Genomic DNA, 24,257 nt, shown 5'->3' with positions numbered 1-24,257 from the left:
ACAGAGATTGAGGGGAAAATGAGTCCAGGAGTGGGAGAGTATAACTCGGTGGTAGAGTGTGTGCTTAGCATGCAGGAGGTACTGGGTTCAATCCCCAGTACCTCCACTAAATAAGTAAATAAACCTAATTACCTTCCCTCGCAAATAAATAAGCCAAAGAAAAAAAAAAAAAAAGGAATCCAGGCAGTATCAAGTCTCTGATTCCAGGTCATAAAGCCTTCAGAATTTCTCTGGCTCCTTTGGTTCCATCTTCGTGTCTGATCCACCCCAGTTATCAAAAACTCTTTTCTGGTTAAGTTGGCTTGATTTGGGTTGGTCCTTGCTCCCAGAAAGTATCCTCACTAATTTATACTTTCGGTGACTTTCAAGTCTTGCCATTATAAAGAACACTGAGAAGAAACTCAGTGTGAATACATTTTTCACATATATGCATGCTTTTCTTCCCCTCCTAAGATACATTCCCAGAATAGGAGTCACTGGGTCAAAGAATATGCAAATCTGAGAGGCTCTTGATGTGTATTGTGAAATTGCTCTGTGAAAGGGAGGTTGTCCAATTTGTTTCCTCTAGGAGTGCATGTGTTCCTATTTCCATACAGCAATACTGAGTAATTAATTAAAAAAATTCCAATTAGATAAAGTTTTACTGCTTTTCTGTTGATACTACTCCCATACCTGTGTTCCCAAATGGGGATGGGAATTTGTAATGAAACTAGAAAAAAGAGAAGAGTCCAAGATGTGTTCTGAGAGCTTTACCACTGTGAACACTCAGCCCTGGCTTTTCCTCAAAACAGGTTTTCTGGACTGGCTGAGCCAGTACCAATGTCTCAGAGAAAAGTAAATTTCAGGACGTGAACAGGAGCCCTACCCTGATCTGCCACCTCCGCCTGAGGCCCCAAAATGTAATTGGCTGGAGCATCAGCCCTAGCTTCCCACCCCACCTGGGGTGTTAATATATATGCGACAGTAGGTGAGCAGACCTCCAGTTCCTGGTCCTGAGGAGTCAATCCCACAGAGATGTGGGCTCAACTCCTTCTAGGAATACTGGCCCTAATGCCAGCCATCGCAGAGAAACTCCTCCCGTAAGTGCTTGTGTCAAAGCTGATAATAGGGCAGGCAGCTTCCTCCTCTGTCTGTCTCAAACAGAACCACCTTCTCCTCTTTTCCCTTCTTTGATTTCATTTCTCCTTTACCCAGGAAGAAAAGCTAAGGCACAAAGAAAAAGCTTTTTTTTTTTTTAAAAAAAAGGTAATGTTAGAATATGATAGAATCCTTGTGCCCTGTTCTCCGTAATAGAGCTAATTTCCTCCTTGGCACCCTAGACCTAGGTTCTCAGTGATGGCCTCCTAATGGTGGGAAGTTCAAGGCTGTACACTGTGTTATTTGTTCCTTGTCTGCTTCTCCCTTGTAGAAAATAAGTTTCATAAAGGCAGGGGCTCGGTCTGTTTAATTCACGCCTGTGTGCTGAGTGCTTAGGGGAGGAGTGAATTTTTCATTGAATAGGTAAATCATTATTGCCCTGAAATCCTTTTGCTTCTTTAATAGAAACTACCTGGTGACATTACCAGCCCAGCTCAAGTTTCCCTCTTCTGAGAAGGTTTGTTTGGATCTGAGCCCTGGGTACAGTGATGTAAAATTCACTATTACTCTGGAGGCCAAGGACAAGACCCACACATTGCTAGAACAATCTGGACTGAAGACGAGACACTTACGTTGCGTGTCCTTTTTGGTAAGCACAGGGTTAGCCCAACTCTAGTCCCCAACTTCCCTGTTCTTGTCCCTGGTTACTGACTTACAATCTCTCTTTAGTTATCTTATCTGTTATCTTACTTTTGCCATGGCCTTTAAACCTTATTTCTCCTAAACTTCAGTTCCTGGCCGTAACTTCTGACTTAATGGCTCTACCCTTGCTACCCCCATTTAACTCATTTCTTTCCTTTTACTCTCCCTGTTGGGCTGAGACCAGTTGACTCTTTCCCCCTAGTCCCCTACTTCTTGCCAGAGCTCCCCTGTCTTGGCCAGGTACCACCTCCTGCTGGTGGCAGAGAAGAAGTGGCCACAGTCCGGGTGTCAGGAACTGGAAAAAACATCAGCTTTGAGGAGAAGAAAAAGGTTCTAATTCAGAGGCAGCAGAATGGCATCTTTATACAAACTGACAAACCTGTCTACAACCCAGGGCAGCAAGGTAAGAGACACGCAGATGGGGTGAGACGGAAGCCTGGGAACCAGCTGCACACATCTGTAGAGGGGCTTTGTGGGTTGCCGGTAGGTCTGTGGACCACGGAAGAGAGGAAGGTCTAGGGGGATAAAGTGTTATGAGTGTTGAATACACGCAGTGCTACACAAAGCGAAAGAGCAGTGGGTGGAGTTGCCGCTGTGTGTGTATCTAAAAGAGGATACACATTTCTCCTGGAGTGGAATTTGGCAGGTGTAACTGGATCACTGAGTCTCACAGCAAGCTGCCTGTGTTCAGATCAGAAAGCATCAAGGGCATTTGGCCCGAGCTCCTGTCATTTGTATTTTTTCCTTCTTCCTTAGAAGGGGATTCCATTCTGAGGTTCCAAAGTCAGGAGCCATGAAGGAAAACCGGGGCTTTAATTCTCTCTCAGACTAGGTTTTATTAAAGAAGGAAAACCTGACAGGTTTCTGCTGGCTCAGAAGGATGTATGAGGAAACAGAAAGGGTGGAAGAAAGAAAGATGCTGAGAGAGGAAAAAAATCCCCCTTGCTAATCATGTCTGTTTCCCTCTAGTGCATTTCCGCATTGTCACCCTGACCAGCAACTTTGTTCCAGTGAATGACCAGGTGAGAATTCAGTGAGGAAAGGGGACCGGGAAAAGGAAAGGGGTGGGGCAGACTGAGAGAGAACAGGGAGAAGAAGAGCTTCTTCCCCAGGGGGAATCTCCCTTCTTCCCTCTGAGATGTGGAACACTTGTGGGAATTCGAGTTCTAGCCTCAGGGCACAAGTCCAACTCCTCCCATACCTGTCAGCCTGAAAACCAGCAAAGGTGCCCAGTTCTCAGGTTTGATAGCTGAGAACATCAATTAGGTTAACATTCCTGAGTGCTGGTTCCATGGGCTGCTGTATTTTAAAAGAATTTTTTGCAAACTTCAAGAATTTCTCTCCAGGAGTGACACCTAGTGGCTTTGCAGTTCAAATACTAAGAAATAATTCAGGAGTGTATTTAACAAAAGGAAGAAATAAGAATATCCACCCCCACAACCTTTTTTCACTACGAGGTAATATAATTTATAGAGTAGACAATTCTCCTAAGGCAACATTCCATGCCAAAGGTAAACATGCAGTAACATTTGGTGAACACTTAAAACATCCTGGAACAACTCGATCCTTACAATTGTAAGGGCTTGTGTCATTTCTCTGTACTTTTGAAATACATCTCAGACACCCCGGCTGCCTTCTTTCTCCTTCAGTAACCGCTCATGTATTCAAATGAAAATTTTAAAGATAATCATAGAGAAAGCGTTGTTTGTGTTTCCATCTCCATGTCCTCAGAGCTGCTGTTCCTTTCCCCATATGCACGGAAGCCATACGCTTATTACTGATTGGTGCTCTCCTTCACCACTATTTTCTTTCCTGATTTAGAATTCTTTTTAGTTTCTCCTTCAATATCACCTGTATTCTTTCTTTATCAGCTCGGTGTAATATTGAGCACTCAGGTTAGGCTCCAAGTGTGGACACGGCCGGAGTTATTTTAGACTCTGCTGACCCCTGGAGGTTGATCTCACCAGCTACCCCGTGGCGTTATTTGTTCCTCTGCTCAAATTCTGCCCTATTACTGAGGTGCTCTGATTTCCATAGTTGTACCTTGTTTCTGTTGTCAAATTACTCCTTCCTCCCCACACCATTTCTTTAGTCAACCCCTGCTCCAAGTTCCAACTTGGAACACCAAAAATTTGAAACACTGAATTTGAAACTCCAATTTGAAACACTGAAGTTAACTAAAAGAATTTTTACTAAGAAACGGAAGAGCAAAAATTGTGAGTTTACGGAGCATGGTATTTCATCTTCAAGCAACCAAAGTATCCATGAAATCAGCTGATTTTTTCTAGCCTGGTTGCTACAGCCATTTATTCAGAAACCTCAGGCAGCTTCCAGTTGGAAATGCTGTTTTCCTGGTTGAACACTTTCTTGCTTCCAGAGACTACTTCTGCCTGACTGATGCCCAAACCTGCTTCTTGACTCCCTATGTGAGAAAAGTTTTTTGTCATTCGAGGAAGTGTTTTTTTTTCTGGAATTTATAGCAATCCACAGTTATCTCAGTGATAGTTGCCACTTTATTGTGTATATAGCCTAGTTTGTGCAAGTTTTATCCTCCCTTAATCTTGAAGGGGGACAGAATATGCCACCCCAAAATAAGCCTCTTTGGCAGGTAGATTATTTTGAGCTGAAGACAATCAAGATCCAGCAGACTTAGGAAAAACTTATACCTCTTTTTTTTTTTTTTTTAATCCAGGACCTCATGCATGCCAAGCCTGCACTCTCTACCATTGCACTCTACCCTCCTGCCTTTATCTCTTTCTTAAATGCCTAAAAGAATGTAGTTGCAGGTCAGGGTGGGAGATGGGGCTGGCCCAGAAAGAAAGCTATTGCCAGAGATAATTTTTTTTCTTCTTATTTTATTGAGATATAATGGACATACAGAACTGTGTACGTTTAAGGTGTACAACATAATGATTTGACTTACGTACATCATGGAATGATTATCACAATAAGTTTAGCAAACAGATATCATCTTATATAGACACAAAATTAAAGAAATAGAAAACAGTTATTTTCCTGGTGATGAGAACTCTCAGGATTTACTCTCTTAACAACTTTCCTATATAACATACAGCAGTGTTAATTATATTTATCATGTTGTACATTTCATCCCTAGTACTTATTTATCTTATGATTGGAAATTTGTACCTTTTGACTGCCTTCATCCAATCCCCTGTCCCCCCGTCCCCTGACTCAGCAACAAAAAAATCTGATCTGTTTCTATGAGTTTGTTTTTGAATTATAATTGACCTGCAGTGCTATGTTAGAACCTGTTATATCACATAATGATTTGATATTTCTATACATTTCAAACTGATCCTCTGCCCAATTTTTAATTGGTTTGCTTTTGTTTCCCTTACCTGAGGAGACATTTCCAAAAAAATATTACTAAGACCAATGTCAAAGAATTAAAAAGACTATCTTAAATAATCATATTATTATCACACCTAAGAAAATTAACAATAGTTATTTAGTATCATTTAATATTCAGTTCTAAGTTTTCCAAATAACTGAGTTTTTTTTCAAACTAGGATCTGATCAAATTCATGCATTACATTTGATAGTTAACATTTAAAATTTTTCTCTTAATCTAAACTAATCCCCTTTATTTTTTCATTTAGATTGATTTTTTGTTTGCTTGTTTTGAGAAACAGAGAGAGAGAGAGAAAGGGAGATAGAGGGATCAGGCTAGATAACTTGTAGAATGTCCCCATTCTGGAATATGATATTGACCTTTGAGGAAGCCTAGTTGTTGTCTTAGAGAATATTCGATATTCCTGATTTGTCTGATTATTTCTTTACTGTGTAACAGAACTTGTTCCTTTATCTTCTGCAAGTAGCTCTGAAGTCTTAATTAGATTTACGCTAAACATTTTTGGAAAAAACACTTGGTTAAAAAATATACATAATGCTGTGATCTTTAAGAGGCACCTAGTATCAGGTTGATCCATTATTAGTGATAATAAATTTGATTACTTGGTTAAGGTGGTGACAATCTAATTCTTCCAGTGGAAAAGATGTGTCCCTTTTTTGAAATTAGCAAGTAATTTGGGGGTGACACTTTGATACCTAGTAATGACCCAGTTCAATTAAACTTAATGGTGTTAACATCCATTTGCTTGAGGAAATGATACATGATTCTTTGGTGGAGCTCTTTTGAACAGATTTTTTTTTTTTTTAAGGAATTGTTTTTGCAATGTTTGAAAGTGAGGTTCCTGCCCACTGGCATTCAAATAACAGAGGAGGAGGCCGAGAGATAATTGGCCCCCAGGAAGAGGTTTGAACACCGGGGAGCCTCAGATGCTAACACCTTCTTTTAGGCCTGTTGTGAAGAGAGCTCCATCACAGAGCTCTGAGGGATGCGGAGGGTCTGACGTCCCATTTCTTCAGATCTTCTGGAGACTAGCAATCCCTTTAGGAAATCTCTTCTTCTCCTCCCCCAGCCAACAAGCCTTTGCCCCACTGTTACTCTTACCAGGGCACAAAAGAGCCATTTAGAAAGAAGAAATGGGCAACAGAGGCAGAGCCCTTTGTGAGCTTGTTGCTTTCAGCAAGCTAATCCTTAATGCTAGTTCTGCTTTGACCCATGTTGTCTGGTTTTCCTTTTCAGTACTCCATGGTGGAACTGCAAGTAAGTAGAAGTTTCGTGTTCTTTTCTGACATTTGTGGAGAACGTGGTTGGTGCTAAACCTTGAAGCCAGAAACAACTCTGAGATCTTGGCCCAGAGACTGAGACTTTGCACCAAGTCCCCACAGTTCCACCTAAGCCGTCCTGTTCTCTTGCCTCTGCCCACCCCTCCTCTCAGTGTTCAACGTCTGTAGATAAGGACACCAACCTCTACTGTGATGAATTTTCCTGCTCTGATTCCTGTAACTTCTCTGTGCTGTGTCAGTCCAATGAGGCTTGACTCTGTAATGGCTAGTAAGTCCTCTTAGTCCTCTTAGTCCTTGGTAATGGCTACTGTCTTAGACACTCAGCCATTGCCTGTGATGAGAATACCTGTGAGACGTGCTGAGAAGGCAAGAATTCCCCACAGCGTCCTCTCCATTTTTCTGTAGAATTTCTTTATCATTCAGGTATGTGTCAATCAGTCCCCTCAGCGTGGCCCCTCTTAAGGGACCAAGAATAAACACTCTTTGTAAAGGACATCCTAAAGCCCACTTTCTGAAGCTGGATAACATGTTAAAGGGTTCAGCCTGATAATTCAAATCCACAAGGATCCCTTTCTTCCTGGACACAGACCGTGGGGGTCATGAACAATGGGTGGGTTTCTTTACCTGCTTTTTGCTTCCCCACCTGCTTTCTGTGGTGCAGAGTGGGAATCAAAGAGGCAGGCACGTCGTAAGGTTTCTTTTTACTGGACACAGGATCCAAACAGCAATAGAATTGCCCAGTGGCTGAATGTGGCGCCCAAGCAAGGCATTGTAGACCTGTCCTTCCAGCTGGCACCAGAGGCGACGCTGGGCACCTACACAGTGGCAGTGGTCGAGGGCAATACCTTTGGCACCTTCAGTGTGGAAGAATATGGTAGGTGGGAGAATTAGTACGTCCAAGAGTTACACATAATCTTATCTCAAAACCAGCAAAGGTAAAGTAAAATCTACTACAGAGAGGGATTATTTATTCATTTAGTGCTAAATAACTTCAGGGGCATTTTACCTTAATAATGCTCCCTTAATTAATTTAATTAATACAATGATCGTTGTTTCACACCCCTCTGTTCACTACCTGTATGGTCAAGCCCTCTTCCCACTCATTTTCCATTTCTCTTTCCGCTCTTTCCAGTGCTGCCTAAATTTAAAGTGGAAGTGGTGGAACCCAAACAGTTATCAGTGATGGACGACTCTTTCTCAGTGAAAATTTGTTGTAGGTACGAATAAAGTTCTTGGTCTGGTGAGGATTAAAACTATATTGAGAGATGGGGTGAGGCAGTGTTATGGGGAGAGGGATTATAGAAGTAGAGGTTATATTTGGGATGTTTTCTGTGGTCCAGAGTCATGAGTTCTCCAGGAACACATTTTCTAATTGTGTTTCTGTTCTTACTTTCTTTCCACTGCTCTCTCAGTCAGCATTATTAATTTACTGTCTTCTTTGGGCAGAATACAATATTGAGTCTCATAAAGAAATAGGAAAAAGAAGGACGGACACTATTTCTGTCCTTTGGATGGTACTTACTGTGTAACTGCAGTCCTCTAAGCTTTGGGTAAAGCAGAGAGGTGAATGAGCACAGGAGAAGGGTAGGGTGATCGGAGAGCACTTGCAGAGGTGGGAATGTGGGAAAGAAGGGAAAGTGGTGTTTTGGGGGAGGAAGGTTGGATCGTAAGTGGAATTGCGCAATTCTGACTCCTCCTGCTTTTCTGGGTTAGGTACACCTACGGAAAGCCCATGTTAGGGGCAGTGCAGGTGTCAGTGTGTCAAAAGGCGTATAATTTTGGGTTTCGAGAGCCAGAATGGGAACGGCTATCTGACAGATGCAAGAACGTCTCTGGACAGGTGAGTCAATGGGATGTAGAAAAGGAACCTTGTTCCTAAGTCCTAAAGAGTTAGTAAATAAGACCAATATAGGAAAAGTAATAAAAAGCTCAAAGGAGAAAGCAATTCACATGATTATTATCCCAGTTCCAAAGTCTTTTTTTTTTTTTTTCAATCCTAAACAGATAAGGTCTTTTAGAATCTGCCTTGGAATCAAGAAATTAATCTAAACCCTTGGGAGATACTATTTTCCTGTTCTGCATTTGGTTCTTTTCTCCTTCTCATATCTTGGAGCTTTGGGGTTGTTTCATGATTATCGATGTGTGGGTGTATACCTTATGTTATGCGATAGTTTTTCTATCTTAAAGAGGGAAAAACTAAAGTACAGAGATAAGAAATTATTTCCTTCTACAGGACATCATGAAATGGATGCAGAGATTAAGTTATTCATCCTCTCTCTCTCTCTCTGGTTGCTTCACTAGACTGACAAAGCAGGATGCTTCTCATCTTCCATGGACATGTCCACCTTCAACCTTACTGGGTATTTTTACAGCAACAACATCAATATTGTGGCCACTGTGGTGGAGGAAGGGACAGGTATGTGGGCTGCTCCTTGGTTCATTAAGAAGAGAGAAAGGAAAAGCGCCGTTCCAGGAACAGACCTACTCAGGGACCTCAAGACCCACCCTCATAAGTGTCTGGAAGAGAATTTGTTCCTATTCACAGTCAAAGGGAAATGCCAGATTCCAACCTGCCATCCACTCCCTATTTCCCCAGAAGTTTGGGGAGGAAGAGTTAATTTGGATCTTTGGCCAGAAATATGTTCAGCTTTATACTTCCAGTGGCGTCATCGTTTCACGGATTTTATGTTAAATGTGAAAATGAGGGTGTCAGGGATTTAATTTGTCATACATCTGGTTTCCCCTACAGGAGTGGAGGCCAATACTACTCAGGATATCTACATTTCTTCACAAATGGGATCAATGACCTTTGAAGACACTGACAATTTTTATTACCCCAACTTCCCCTTCAGTGGGAAGGTATGTTGAAACTTGTCTCTGCATAGACGAAAGAATGCTTAAACATCCACTCTTGCCTCCTTCCTGTACACATATATTACCTAACGTAGCATTGTTCTAAGTACTTTATGTGTATTCACTTGTTCAATCTTTGCTGCAGTCCTGAGTTAGACACTGTTACTGGCCTCATTTTACAGATGAGGAGGCTGAGGCACAGAGAGATTAAGTGATTTTCCCAAGGGTATTCAGCTCCTAAGTGATCAAACGCAGGCAACCTGCCTCGAGGGCATAGCTCGTAATTCCTTACACTTTGTTGCCCTAAATCTCACCTGAGATGTGCTTTGCATATTGATGTGATTTCAGTGCTCTTCCTAATACCAGGCGCTCATATTCTCATGTTTAAATCTGTGAATTTTAGAGCTGCAGGGTGTCTGGAGAGATCATCTAGTCTAAGTGTCTGCATCTAGGCAAGGTTAATATCAAACGTCTCACGACGGAGAGCCATTTATAGCTCCTTTAGCATTGTTTTTAGAGATTTAAAAATTGGTAATGTCTTCTTTCTGATACCTAGCAATCTACTCCTCTTTCCTCACGTCCCAGTTTGTCTTTCTTCACATCCCAAACAACTGGTGAATGCAGTAATGTTCTCCATGTTTAGATCCATTTATTCCTCAGTCGTCTTTTCTCCAGACCAAGAGTAGATCCAGACTTTCTTACAGCCTAAGGATTAGACGCTTTAGGAGTGCAAGGGGACTCGCTGTAGGGAAATGAAAGCAAAGGAATGTGCAGAGCCTTGGGGAAGGGGTGTATGCAGATGAAGGGCCCTAAGGCTTCATAAGCTACATGGCAAATCTCCTTCTGCTCCAGGCCAAGCTACTGCTGTTTGTTTCTCAGTTCCTTATAGATGCTACTTTCCAACCCTTGAATCATGTTTACCTTTTTCTGGACTCTTTCCTGAAATGTATTCTTAGATTTTCGAACCTACTCCAAACCTAACTCTAATGCCCTAATGACCTTCACCCCTCAGATAAGAGTCAGGGGCCACGATGGTTCCCTCCTCAAGCATCATTCAGTGTTTCTGCTGATTCACGGCATAAATGGAACCATCAACCAGGTCCTAACTACTGACAATGATGGCCTCGCTCTCTTCAAGCTGGATACGGTTAACTGGAATGGGAGATACGTTTCTTTGGAGGTAAGCACTGGGAGGTCCAGCTTTCCAGCCAGGAAGACTTTCCTGAAGGAAAACTTAAAAATTTTCCTTTTATTTCACCCCCTTCTCCCCCCAGTAATTCTGTCTCCCTCACTCACCAGTCTTGTTCCCCAGCTGACAAAAAGTTTTTTTGGTCCCATTTTTAATACCAATTAAATAAATGACCCTTCAGATAAAAACTACTATTTCTACTAATTCATTTTATAATTTATCTCCATCTTTATCTGATTCTTTGTGAAATCAGTTTAGGGAGGGAAAAATGGTTCAGAGTCATCTTCTTATTTTCCCCCTCTCCCTATTACTCATATAAAATGACAAAGAAGAGACTTCTAGATTTTGCATAATGTATAAGAATGGTTACTTGTATCAGTTATCAATTGCCACACTTTGCTGCGTAACAAACAACTACAAGACTGTAGTGTTACGCAGCAGGGAGCATTTATTGTTCCTGTATCTAGGATAGTCAGATAGGCAGCTCGGCTGATCTTGGTGGACTTTTCTTATATCTGTGGATCAGCGGATTATAGGCTGGCCTTCCACACATCTCCTGACCCACCAAGCTAGCCCAGGTATAGTCTCATGGCGGCAATGAGATGCAACAACAAAAGGGCTTTTCCAAGCCTCTACTTATCTCACTGACTTGTATTCCCCAGACAAGTCAGACGGTGGGTCCCCAGTTAGACTCCAAGGGTGCTGTGAGATTACATGGTAAAGGACTTTGCTACAGAGAGGGGTGAAGAACTGGAGCCTTTAATGCAATAATACATCTCCATTACTTACACAAATACATACTGTTTGTACTGTGGCTAATTTACTTTTTTCTGTACTCTCAGCATCACTCGATCACTCTACTTAGAAATGATTATTTTCAATCCTACTAACCTCTATACCTCGTTTCCTTATCCATGAGATATAGTCTTTAATTTCTATATCATCTTAGTCAGATTTATTCATCCTCTGTATCAGTCTGTGAAGGTACATCAGCCACAATTTCCCATTACCTGGCAACTGTAATTCAGCCCTTATTTTACTCCCCTATGTACCGAAATGCTGCTGCATGTAACCACTGATATGGACTTCTCAAACATCATTGGTAGGACCTCTTGTGAGATAGCTACAGGCCATTCTTAGGCAGTGCAGATTTGAGAACCATGACAAGTCCACGGGGTGATATCGTTGGGATACATGCTAAAGGCCTTTTTTTTTCTCTATTTCTCAGGGCAGGTTCCAGCTGGAAGATTTGGAGTATAATCCAAAACAAGTGCATCGTTACTACCACAACGCCTACCTGTACCTGCACCCTTTCTACAACACAACTCGCAGCTTCCTTGGCATCCGCCGGCTGAATGGCGTCCTGGAGTGTGGCCAGCCCCAGGAAGTGCTGGTGGATTATTCCATTGATCCAGCTGACTTGGACCCTGACCAGGAAATCATCTTCTCCTACTATGTGAGACTGGGGAGTGAGGACTGGTGAGAGTGTGTCATGAGGGAAAGAGAATGAGGACAGTGACCAGAGAGGGTGAACAGACAGTCAAGACAGAGATGTAATGCAAGCCACATAGATAATTTCTAAATTTTTAGGAGCCACATTAAAGAAAAAATTAAAAGAACAGGGAAAACTAATTTTTAAAATATATTTTATCTAACCCCATATATCCCACATATGATCTTTTCCACATGAAATCAACATAAAAATCATTAATAGATTACCTTGTTTGTTTCAGGTGCATTTCAAATCTTTGAAACTTAAAGTATGTATTTTATACTTAAAACAGTTTGGACTAGTCACATTTCAAGGGCTCCAGTCGTCACATGTGTCCAGTGTGTAGGTATAAAGGATGGGGGAATTAGGGAATAAAGAGATATTTGAAGAGGAGTCTGGAGAAATTGTGTGGGGAAATAAAATGAGGTGAGAACGTGTTGCTGACCAGGGAGGAGGGGAGCTGGGTGGACAGGTGGGAGGGGGGATGAGGAGGGGATAGGGATGTAGAATAAATTTCATTCTGTGTTTCCTTGGTCAATATCTTAAAATAGATGATATAGGGTTAAAAATGAGCATTGATAGCAGCTCTGCTGGGGAAATAAAATCACAACTGGACACCTGAATGAAATGTATAAAGACAAGCAGTTTTACTGGTCACCTTGATGATGGTGAGGGAGTGGACTCACGAGAACCTCGGGTTTGATGGTCCAGAGTCTCTTTATTCCCTTATCATCTTCTTAAAGTCTCTGAGTCATTCCAGTGTCTTCATCAAGCTAAAATAATCACCCTGACACAACAGAATGAGGTGGGAAATAATGAGGCAGAGGGATAATACCAGCACTGTCTTAGGGACAGATGTGTGGGGAGGCCCAGGAGAAAGGTGGAGTGGGGCTGATCAGTGTGGAAGGCAGTCTGAAGAACTGGCCTTGCAGCCCTTGACTGGAGCCTGAAATGACAGCCTACTTAGAAACAATGTCACTGAATTTGGCTTCAAGTGGAAGTGATCAAGAAAGGAGAGTCAAAAAGGGAGATTTTTCCTCCAGAGAGTCAAGCATCAGAAGGACTCAAGACAGTTCAGAGTGCACTCATTTCCACTGAATTTTGAATTGAGTGATAATTTTTTTAAAAAGGTTGAAAGGATGGGTTTTAGCAGATTTTATGTTATAAAGACTATAAGAGAGTAAAACCTGGAGATCTTTAAGAAATGGTATCAGCCATCCATCACGGAGAATGGTTTCTCTTCTGTCTGGCCCCGAGGCTTTGTCTCCTCCCACCCACTCCCTGGTTCTCAGCAGACCTCTAACTGGAGGAAGAGTCATCAGGACTCTTGGTACCATCAGACATTTGACAAGCTGAAAGATGCTCTGTGAAGTACTGACCTGGGCTCCGGAACTGTGAAAGGAGCCTCTCTTTATGGAGAGATGCAGTGATAGGTCCAAGGCTAACTCCCCAAACTTCTATGTTGTTGATGATTCTTCTCTCTTCCTTAGTTAATAGGAAAAGGGAGTCTGGAGATGGAGGGGCAGAAACACCTGAACTCTAAGAAGAGAGGTGAGTGTTCATGCAGCTCTTGGGAGGGCTTAAACGTTAAACTTCCAGTAAACAGTTCTTATATTAGAAGCAAGAGTAGGAGCCATGAGAACAGAGCAGAGCAATAACCATAGAAGAATAGGAAAGTGAGACTGAGACGTCACCTGCCCCGTGTGGCTTGCGCGGGCTCCGGGAGCAGTGCAAGCACAGGGTTGGATGCCACTGGTAGGTGAGTGTGTTCACGCACCCCTGAACATCCCCTCTTCTCTTTCAGGACTGAAAGGCTCCTTCTCTCTCTCACTGACCTTCAGTGCCAGACTAGCCCCTGACCCTTCCCTGCTGATCTATGCCGTTTTCCCCAGTGGAGGTGTTCTAGCTGACAAAACTCGCTTCTCAGTAGAGATGTGCTTCGACAACCAGGTAAAATGGCAGTTGAGGAGGGTGAAGAAAAGGTCTGGGCGCAGAGAGAGAGTTGTGTGTGCTGGGGTTGGAGAAAAGGCAAGGGCAGGAAAAGAAGGAGAAAATCTTGATGTTGGATATCGTGTTCTGTCTCTTCAGTATGTTTTGTTGAACTCTCCACCTCTCCTGGTTCTTTGTAAAAAGCTGTGCTGGGAAACCGTATATTCTGTGTAGCTGCCCCGGGTATTCTCTCTCTTTCTACTTTCTGTCTTTTAAACTTTCTGTATTATTCTACTGTGCTGCTCACTTTTTCTAGTTGTATCACAAGACACTGGTTCTAAAGGGCGAGATTTTACTGAGAAAATCAGGATAAAGGGAGTGAAGGAGTGGGCTGGGGACCATACTTAGGGTATATGGCTGGTGATTGTTTTTCCTCCTCTCCAGGCTGGCCTGATTATTCTTTTCCCTTCCCCAGGTTTCGCTTGGCTTCTCACCTTCCCAGCAGCTTCCGGGAGCAGATGTGGACCTGCAGCTGCAGGCAGCTCCCGGGTCCCTGTGTGCGGTCCGGGCAGTGGATGAGAGTGTCTTGCTCCTTAGACCAGAGAGGGAGCTGAGCAACAGCTCCGTGAGTAGTCCGCTAATGTGGCGGGGGGGGGGGGGGTCGATAGAGAAGCCAAACTGACTGCATGAGAATGAGAGATGGATGCACTGGGGGGCGGGAGAGACAGTCCCAGGGAAATAGGGCACCACCCCGGGGTGGCAGCAGAGCTGGTGTGCAAATGAGGGTAGAAGTGTTGATATGAGAGGGGTGTGGTTAGTATGGACGCAGAGATCAGGAAAGACGAAACTGCAGATAAAGGTGACAGAGCGTGAACAAAGATGAAACAGAGGAAGGGGTTGTGATGGAACACATGTAGGAGGAATTCTGGAGCAATGAAGAGAAATAGCACAAAAGTAGTAAACCGTGGCGCCAAAATCTGAGAGGAAGTTTCTCAATTGATTTCACTGTGTCAATATTTTCATTCCTTTTCCCCTCTTATCTCAGGTCTATAGGATGTTCCCGTTCTGGTACGGTCACTATCCCTATCAGGTGGCTGAATATGATGAGTGTCCCGAGTCTGGCCCTTGGGACTTCCCACAGCCCCTCATTGACCCAGTGCCCAAGGAGCCTCGGAGCGAGCGTTCTGTCATGTGGAGGCCTTGGTTCTCTGAAGGCACAGACGTTTTTAGTTTTTTCCAGGTAGATGTTCTTACTCATTCTGTTCTCACAGAAACAATAGTGACGGGAGGGGGAAAGAAAAGCCCGTATCTAAAAAAAATGGTGGACTCCTGTGGGCACTGACAGGAGAAAATCTTGACAGAAACTCCCAGTGTGTAAGGGAGCCTCTCTTGGTCTTCATGCTTGAAGAAGTTGCCCAGCTGTGTTGGGAGACAACCCCTGTGCGAGGCCAAACACTTAGTCCTCTCTCCATGGTCTCCAAATGTTGATTTCCACGGGCTCAGTCAAGAAGGGGGAAAAAAAAAAATGAGAGAAGGTAGACCAGAGAGCTCCTATCCTTATTATGAAAGATACCACACCTACTTTATCAGCAGACATTTGGGATGCTCGGGCCCATCTGGCCAGGAGGTCTCTGAGTCAGGAAGCGTGTCTTGTTCATCTCTGTATTCTAATGCCTGGTCCTTCATATCGCTCAATGTATTTTTGTTGAATGGATTGAGCTGATATGGTCTCTGCTCTCAGAAAGTTCAGTCCAAATCAAATCATAAGAATATAGTGACTAATATTTGGAAGAAGCATTAAACATATTGAACAATAAAAATAAGTGGAATACTATCCTTCAGCCACAAAAAAGAATGAAATCTTGCCATTTTGCGACAACCTGGTTGGACCTGGAGGACATTATAAGTGAAATACGTCAGACAGAAAAAGACAAATATCATATGATCTCATTTATGTGTGGAATCTAAAAACAACAACAAGAAAAAATAAGCTCACAGATACTGAGAGTAGACTGGTGATTGCCCAAGGTAGGAGGTAGAGGGCCGGTTGGGAGGGTGAAGGGAGTCAAAAGGTACAAACTTCCAATTAGAAAGTAAGTAAGTCTTGAGGATGTAATGTACAGCATCATGACTATAGTTAATAATACTGTATTGTGTATTTGAAAGTTGCTAACAGAATAGATCTCAAAAGTCCTCATCAGAAAAAAAAGTTTGTAATTATATATGGTGATGGATGTTAACTAGACTTATTATAGTGATCATTTTGCAGAAGATATATATGTATCTATACATCACACACACACACACACACACAGAGAGAAATAAGTTTAATTGAAGGGCTTTTACAGTAGCTGGAACAGAAGTAAACTCAACTTGGTGGCTGAGTATTGCTCTCACAATTAATAGGCAAAGAATGTGTTGCTCCAACCCTTTGAGGGTGAAATTTCTAGGCAGTAGCCCTCGTAGGAAGGGAGAGGACCACCTTAACACTTCATTCTTTGGTTCCTTTGCTGCCTGTCAGGACATGGGCCTGAAAATACTGTCCAATGCCAAAATCAAGAAGCCAGTAGTCTGCAATCATCTGCCTGAAAAATACAGCATTGCAATGGGTGGAGGTAAGCTACCTCTGTGGCTCGTGGGCTCACTGAGGTACTTAGAATTGTGGGACTCTGAAACTTCCTCTTTGCCTCTTATTCTTGCACTGAGGCTCTAGCCTTAGAAGGATAATGGATTGTGGGTTGCAGAAGCAGGCCAGTTTTCCAAGGATCTCTCTTTCTCTTTAGGGAAGGCTTTTGAAGCCCTGGAGCCCTTATCTGCTCATTCCTCGGTCAAATGTCCTTGTCTGTCACTTCCCCTGATGGCCTTGTGACCAGTCAGTTCCTCAGTGGTCCTTTCTCCTCGTCTCTGACCGGATGTTCTCTGCTTCCCACTGAGTTTCTTGCTAGCAGTTCCTCTACCTCAATTTATTGTGTAACTAACTCTGTTTTTTCCCTTATTCTTGGTCTCCTTAGGAGCGGATGGTTCTCGTCCAATGGCTTTTAAGCCAACTTCATCACTTCAGTCAGAGCATTCTCAGGTTCGCCAGTACTTCCCGGAGACTTGGCTCTGGGATCTGTTTCCTATTGAGTAAGTGATGCCTCAAAGGTGTAACAAGATTGAGTATACAGGGTGGGGTCAGCAGACAACTCAGACTCAGATCATTTCTAGCAGATCTAAGTCTCAAGCCAAGAAAGTTTAATGGGAACATGAGAACGTGTTTCTTTCCCTGGATTCCTAAACAGTCACACACAGTCACTCGAAACAAATGCACACATCTCCTCCCCATGTTCACAGTGCAGACAGTGCATTCTCACTGCAAGGCCACGCAAACATAAAGGCCCGTATCAACACTAGTTTAGTTCTCGCCCACTGCTTACCTGCTAGTTTTGACAAGCCATGAGAATGCATATTTTCACAGATTCAGAGAGCACTGGCCTCCCTTACAGATTTGTTCCACCCACACGTGCTCCTCCCTTTACCCTCAGGCACCCCCCTTCTCGCATATTTGTACATCCTCCCCTGAAGACTCATACTCTGAGATTCATGGGGGCCTCCAGTTCAGTTGCCTCTTTGCTTCCCGCCACCACACACAACAACAACAACAAATTCACTTCTGCAGACCAGTTTATAACTTAATTCCCCAATGCTCTTCTTCTCCGCCGTCTGCTCCACCGGGGTCCTTGTGTTCTCACAGTGACTCGGGGAAGGAGGCGGTCCCCGTCACGGTTCCTGATACCATCACCACGTGGAAGGCCATGACTTTTTGCACCTCCCAGGCCAGCGGCTTTGGTCTATCACCCACTGTTGGACTGACTGCCTTCAAGCCATTCTTTGTTGATCTGACTCTCCCTTACTCAGTTGTGCGTGGAGAATCTTTTCGTCTGACTGCCACCATCTTCAATTACCTAAAGGACTGCATCAGGGTAAGAGCTGGGGATACAGGAAGCAGGTGTCACTCTCTACATTGGAATCATACCGATTTTCCCTGGGAAAGAGATGGGCTGTTGGTGTCTCTCCCCCCTTGTTTCCCTAAACCGCTCTGTGTTGTCTCCTTTACTTACAAACTTTTAATACTCAAATATCCTCCTCAGGTGCAGACTCACTTGGCTAAATCAGATGAGTACCGGGTGGAATCACGGACTGACTCTGGGGCCTCCAGCTGTCTCTGTGCTGATGAAGCAAAATCCTATCACTGGAATATCACAGCTATCAAACTGGGTAAGAGGAGGAGCCGGTAGATGGGGAAAAACAATGCATAGAGATTGAGAACTCTATCCTTTCCTCTACTGCATTTGCTTTGCTTCCTTCTTCCTCTTCCTTTTATTTGCTTCTATCCTTCTCCCTCCTAAGTCTATATTGTAAATAAATAAGCAAATATTCTTATATATATTCTGGGCTATTCTGAGTGTGAAAGGGGGCGCTTTTAATGTTTACACCAGGACGAGGGATATATTATCATGTTACTAATTGAATAGTTAGTATGGGGCAGGCACTATTCTAACTGTTCTTCATGGATTAACTCATTTGATTATCACAGTAACCCTCTGAGATGTCATTTGTTCTTGGATTAAATCCTTGCCATTCAAAATGTGGTCTTTGAATGTTTTAGTTATCTACTGCTGCTTAAAAGATTACCCTGAAGTTTAGCAGCTTAAAGGAATGAACGGTTACTATCACACAGTTTCTGTGGGTCAGTATTTGATGCAGTTTCACTGAGTGCCTCTGGTTCAAGGTCTCTCATGAAGTTCCAGTTAAACTGTCAGCCAGGGCTGTGTTCTCATCTGAAGATGTGACCGGGAGAGAACCCACATGCAAGCTCATTCCAAAGCCTCTGACCTTTACGGACTGTTAGACTGAAGGCTGCGGTTCTTGGCCTCAGGTGGTGCCTAGTGGCCCCCCTCAGTTTCTCGTCACATGTATCTCCCCACGGGGCTGCCTCCTGACAGACAGCTGGCTTCCTCCAGAGCAAGCAGCACATGAGGAAGGGTGCACCCGAGATAGAAGCTCAGTCTTTTTTATGACCTAATCTCAGAAGAGATGTAGCATTGCTTCTGCCTGATCTTCTTTGTTAGAAGCGAGTCACTAAATCCAGCCCACATTCAAGGAGAGGGGATTACACCACAGTGTAAATATCCGGACACAAGGATCACGGGGGTCCTTGGAGGCTGCCTACCTGCCCCACAGGACCGGCATCACTGACACCTGGAAGCTGGTTAGAACTGCAGAATGTGGGCCCCACCCCAGATCTACCGAATCAGAGTTTGTATGGTAACAAACAAGATCTGCAGGTGATTTGAGTTTAAGAGGCACTGTTCCAGAGGGGAAGAGACCTCATTGGTACCTCTGTTAAGAGGGCTGATGCCTTCCTTTCTCCCTCTTTCTCCTCAGGTCATGTGAACTTCACTATCAGTACTAAGATTCTGGACAGCAATGAACTATGTGGGGGCCAGAAGGGGTTTGTTCCAGAAAAGGGCAGGAGTGACACACTCATCAAACCAGTTCTGGTCAAGGTGAGTTTTCTGCAGGCCTTGCTTCAGAGGTGGAGACAACAACCAACCCAGGATGTTCAGTATATGTCTAACCATGTCAGTTAGTCCCTCACAGCATTCTTACTCCAACTCCAATTAGGTAGCTCCCCTTTCTCCTTCCCTGATCCCCTTCTGCCCTTAACTATCTGCTTGACTCATATTGATGGTCTATGAAAGTGCCTAATACAGTGCCTGCTACTTCAGAGACATTCAATGAATGCTAGTTTCTCTTATTAAAGTCCCTAAATCCATCATTAGCTGCTTTTTAAAAAATCCCATCATGAACCCAATTGTCCATCCTGCCTCTTAGGATGCCTCTACAGAACTTGTCCTTAGCTCTAGGCCTTGCCCAGAAAGAATTTTACTGAGAGGCCCCTCCCTGGGTTGACCTGGAGTCCTTCTGTACGTCAGAGAGAACCTCTGTTCTCTCCAGTTCTGAGTGAAGCCCTGGAGGCACAAGCAGAGCCTTTTCTCCCCTTTTCCTTTCCCCTTCCTGTTCCCTCAGTGCCATCTGCCTTGATATTCATCTGCATTGTCTTCACTTATCCATGTCTCTCTTCATATCAGCCTGAAGGGGTCCTTGTGGAGAAGACACACAGCTCACTGCTGTGCCCAAAAGGTGGGTGAACACAGAGAGGGGTTGGTGGGAGAATTCCCATGGGCAACAGGAGATTTTCTTAGGCAAAAGGAGGACCATACAGGACAAGAAGGGATAGGAGAGTCTAGGGGTACCATCCTTGATGGGGCCAATTACCTGAGAGGCAGGATGAAGAAGAGAAGATGTACAGCACAATTATGGCTCTTGGAATTTATTTTTAGGGAAGACCACTATGAATAGGGTCAAAAAACCTGCCTCTATCCCACAGAAAGCACTGGGGATGGAAAATCTAGATTATGACAAGTTTTTCCATGGTTTGGGCTTGAGAACCGCCACTATTTCCACCTTCTCTTGTTTCACCTTTTCTCTGTCTCTCACAGGAAAAGCGGTGAAAGAATCCATCTCCCTGGAGGTCCCCGTGGATGTTGTTCCCGATTCAACCAAGGCTTATGTTGCTGTTCTGGGTGAGCAATCAGAGATGCTGGGCTCAAAGAAGGGAAAACGGGGCCAGCGGATACCAGGGTATGAAGTGGGTTGAGGCATATGGACCTACCTGAAGAAAGGTGTGAAAGAGGCAAATAAATTTTCATTCATTTTATTTCTCAAGGGGTGGCTTGTGCATTTTGTTTAATTTTAATTTGGGACCTGATGTATAAATATGTTTTGAAATTTTTAAGTGGAATATGATGAACAGAGTTAAAATTATTAACAGACTAGATTAGAAGCGATGAAGGAAGAAGAGCCTATTTTATAAAGTGGGCAAATGCAGCCTGTGCAGTACAGGTGGGATTAGACAGAGGTGAACTCTGGTTAAAAACAGAGAAGAGTCTGGACAGGAGGAAGTTAAAGGTCATAGAAGCTTGTTATGCAAATAGGTTTAGGTGGTCTGTAAACTGGGTGGAGGGGAGACAAAATGTTTGCAGTAATCATTTAAAGATGAGGAATTAATTTATTTGAATATAGTTTTAGGAAGATTCAACCCTATTTACCTAGGCAACATCACTTCTTTGGGCAAGGAGAAGGAGTAAGCAGAAAAGCATATCAGGCTAGGTTAGAATCTCAGTTCTGCCATCTAGTAGCCATGGGACCTCGAAAAAGTTAGTGAACGATTCTGATCTTTCTCTTCCCTTCAAGACAGTGATAATAACATTTCTCTCAGAACTCTATCCAAAGATTAAATATAAAGTTCCCAGCACAGTATCTATGACATAGTAGAAGCCCTACACATGTTAGGGTCTTTCTTTATCCTTACCCCCTACCAAGATCCCTCCAGGTTAATTAACATTTCTCTGTTTTGACTCCTTTTGAGTCGTCCCTCTGGTATAGCACTCACTGTATTACATAGCTCACTGTCTGTCTGTCTTCCATACTGCTCTGAGAGTTCCTTGAGGACAAGAGCCACATCTTTTTCATTCTTGTTCTTGGTACAGTTCTTGCAGTTGGCTGACATTCAGTACTGGTTTATACACTTGAATTCAACTCAGTGACTAAAATGCAGATGAGTCACTTATGTCAGGCTTACTGGCTAAGTAAACGGAGGGGGTCAGTAGATATGACTTGGAAAACTGTATCAGGAGTGTGTGTGTTTGGGAGCGACTTGGTGACTTGGAGGGGGATGTATTTGTACACAGTGGAGGCACTGAGAGATTGAGGCTAAGTATTGCAGGTTTTGTTACACCTATCCTCAGCTCCAGTGACATGTCTTTTTGAAAGCCATGAACTTCCTTAGGGTGGCCTATGTATCTCTTTGTATATTCCAGCACCTTGTATATACCCATTATTACAGTACTATGATGTAATTGCTTACAATGAATTAGAATTGCATTGTCCTGTAATTGTGCGCCCCTCTGACTATGAGCTCTTTGAAGTAGAGATTGTTTGACTTGTTGTCTCCCAGGCCTCAGAGTAGGAACTCACTAAATGATAGCAACACATGTTTGTTAAATGAATGATCATAACTCTTAAAGGTTCCTTCTTCTACCACCACATTCTTTCTCTCTCCTTTTGGATCCCAGGAGACATCATGGGCACAGCCCTACAGAACCTAGACAACCTGGTGCAGATGCCACAAGGCTGTGGGGAGCAGAACATGGTCTTGTTCGCCCCCATCATCTACGTCCTGCAGTACCTGGAAAAGTCAGGGCTGCTGACTGAGGAAATCAGGTCTCGGGCAGTGGGTTTCCTGGAGATAGGTGAGTTGGTTCACTCTTCTTGGACACCTTTGCTCTAGGGCCTGTGAGAGGTTAATAAGACAGGGAGGTTTAGCTCCTGGAGTGTCCCTCATCCTTGAAAGCCATGGGGGTGTTTTTTGGAGTTGTCACGGGGATCTAAAACCACCTCTGGCTTCCCAGGGTACCAGAGGGAGCTAATGTACAAACACAGCAATGGCTCATACAGTGCCTTCGGGGAGCAGGATGGAAATGGAAACACATGGTAACATTGCCCGATTCCAATGCGTTCTGTACCCCAGAGCATAATTCTTGAACCCTCTGGAACTATCCCTCTGCCTCTCGCCTTGACCCCACTCCTCCTTGCTCTCTGTCCTCTACCACTTTAATACTGTTTATTACAGCCTCATATATGCTCAAGCCCCTCCCCCTTCCCCCTGACCTTGTCCCTCCCCAGTTCTTGCCGCCATTAATGCTTACTAATGCCTCCCTTTTTCTGACTTCCTGCAACATTATGTTTCCTTGTCTCCCTTTCTGGAATCATACACCAGAATAAACTGTAGGATTATTGTATCCTCACCTAGAAATCCCCCTTCATGCCACATTTCCCTCCTTACTCATATAGGCTGACAGCCTTTGTCACCAAATGTTTTGGCCAAGCTCAGAAATTCATCTTCATTGATGACAAGAACATCCAGGACGCTCTCCAGTGGCTGGCGGGAAACCAGCTCCCCGGCGGCTGCTACGCCAGTGTTGGGAAGCTCCTTCACACAGCTATGAAGGTGCGGGTCTGCCCAAGGGGAATGCTAGTGGGCGGCAGGGCGGTAATTTGAACCATAGTAGCTGGACTCCGGGACCCCGGGAACCATAGTAGCTGAACTCCAGTAATTTAAACCATAGTAGCTGCTCCGGCCCATTCACTGTACTGCCTGAGCCCCCTCCACCCCCCCACCAAACACAGGGCGAGGTGCTGGGGCCGCGGGACAGCTTGTTCAGTTCAGAACATACCCAGGGAAAGAAAGAAAGACCAACTTTCCTAGAGGAATCATTATTGCCGTTCCAGAGCTTGGGTTACAAATCTTGAGCATTGAAAACAAGATCTCTGTATAGAATTCGTCAGGATTCCTTCTGCAGGATCTTACCAGTGTCCCCCATACCAGGGAGAAGTACAAGCCAGGATTTGACTAGAACAAGATCCTAGAGATTTTTCCTCCTCCTGTCTTACCAGAGCTGGCCAGAATCTTAAGAAAGCCATCACTTACGTTGTCAAGCTTGGTCGTTTGTCCTTGGCAGTAGCTCGAGTTAAACTCCTCGGGTTCAGGTCCCAGTCCTTCAGCTTATTAGTTGTGTATTTCTGAACAAAGTACTTAATCTTTTCAAGTGTTTGTTCTCTTATCTGTAGAATGAAGATAATTGTTTAGATTAGTTATTTTCAAAAACTTGCTAATATACTTCTGTGAAAGGCACTAATCAGGGAAGGTGTCACCTAATCTCCCCTGGAGAAGAGGCTGGGCTTTGTGCTACTTGAGGGGAAGTCCATGTGGGGAGGCTCCAGATTCAGTAAAAAAATTCAGATTTCAGGATAAAAAACCACATTATTTTCAGAGGAAAAAAAAAAGAGATTTTCTCCTTATCCTCTCCCCTTTCTTTTCTTTTTTTTTTTAAACCTATTCCTAACCCCCTTTCATGGGTTTCCTAAATACCCACTCAGAGCTAAAGACCTCACATTACCTTTTGCAGGTTACTATTTAAGGCTGTGCAATTATTTAAGTCCAGTCAGTTCGCCCCAGAGGCTTGGGGCTGCAGTTAGCCTGTGGAAAGGAGTGATTTTTTTTCTCCCCCAGTAATTCATCTGTTCAGAGGGACACCTTTTTCCAATTTGCACACAGGTCTTGCACGTGCTGGCTGCTGGCCTGACTTCCTGTCTCCCTGCTTCCCTCTAGGGTGGAGTTGATGATGTGGTCTCGCTGACTGCCTACATCACAGCTGCACTGCTGGAGATAGGAAAGACCAAAGACGTGAGTTTCCC

General features: G+C 43.7%; 1 protein-coding gene and 1 long non-coding RNA gene across 3 annotated transcripts in view; one reads left to right on the top strand and one right to left on the bottom strand.

Moving 5' to 3' along the window:
• Positions 1-1,014: 1,014 nt before the first annotated feature.
• A2ML1 (alpha-2-macroglobulin like 1) overlaps positions 1,015-24,257 on the top strand; it is a 33,056-nt gene continuing 9,813 nt past the window's right edge. Inside the window, exons 1-27 of the mRNA XM_031670698.2 lie at positions 1,015-1,079; positions 1,543-1,726; positions 2,020-2,182; positions 2,749-2,801; positions 6,389-6,409; positions 7,147-7,306; positions 7,565-7,649; positions 8,146-8,272; positions 8,734-8,848; positions 9,182-9,291; positions 10,298-10,465; positions 11,703-11,930; positions 13,457-13,517; positions 13,771-13,916; positions 14,371-14,520; positions 14,941-15,135; positions 16,417-16,510; positions 16,907-17,021; positions 17,629-17,857; positions 18,026-18,152; positions 19,323-19,444; positions 20,030-20,081; positions 20,441-20,524; positions 22,076-22,252; positions 22,412-22,493; positions 22,854-23,010; positions 24,172-24,246. Of these exons, the coding sequence (XP_031526558.2) occupies positions 1,015-1,079; positions 1,543-1,726; positions 2,020-2,182; positions 2,749-2,801; positions 6,389-6,409; positions 7,147-7,306; positions 7,565-7,649; positions 8,146-8,272; positions 8,734-8,848; positions 9,182-9,291; positions 10,298-10,465; positions 11,703-11,930; positions 13,457-13,517; positions 13,771-13,916; positions 14,371-14,520; positions 14,941-15,135; positions 16,417-16,510; positions 16,907-17,021; positions 17,629-17,857; positions 18,026-18,152; positions 19,323-19,444; positions 20,030-20,081; positions 20,441-20,524; positions 22,076-22,252; positions 22,412-22,493; positions 22,854-23,010; positions 24,172-24,246 (3,345 nt within the window). The remainder of the gene's footprint in view (positions 1,080-1,542; positions 1,727-2,019; positions 2,183-2,748; positions 2,802-6,388; positions 6,410-7,146; positions 7,307-7,564; positions 7,650-8,145; positions 8,273-8,733; positions 8,849-9,181; positions 9,292-10,297; positions 10,466-11,702; positions 11,931-13,456; positions 13,518-13,770; positions 13,917-14,370; positions 14,521-14,940; positions 15,136-16,416; positions 16,511-16,906; positions 17,022-17,628; positions 17,858-18,025; positions 18,153-19,322; positions 19,445-20,029; positions 20,082-20,440; positions 20,525-22,075; positions 22,253-22,411; positions 22,494-22,853; positions 23,011-24,171; positions 24,247-24,257) is intronic.
• LOC140691274 (uncharacterized) overlaps positions 16,208-24,257 on the bottom strand; it is a 31,567-nt gene continuing 23,517 nt past the window's right edge. The window contains exons 2-4 of one of the 2 annotated variants that reach the window (XR_012066851.1): positions 23,491-23,624; positions 22,189-22,293; positions 16,208-17,864 (exon numbers count right to left, since the gene is read on the bottom strand). This is a non-coding gene — a long non-coding RNA (uncharacterized lncRNA). Of the gene's footprint in view, positions 17,865-18,037; positions 18,105-22,188; positions 22,294-23,490; positions 23,625-24,257 lie in introns of those variants that run through there. The other variant, XR_012066852.1, reaches the window with a different exon arrangement.

The sequence above is a fragment of the Vicugna pacos genome, chromosome 34 (assembly GCF_048564905.1).
Source record: "Vicugna pacos chromosome 34, VicPac4, whole genome shotgun sequence".
In the NCBI taxonomy this organism is placed as follows: domain Eukaryota; kingdom Metazoa; phylum Chordata; class Mammalia; order Artiodactyla; family Camelidae; genus Vicugna; species Vicugna pacos.
The sequence above is the reverse complement of the archived record's forward strand: the minus strand, read 5'-3'. Positions and strand labels throughout refer to the sequence as shown.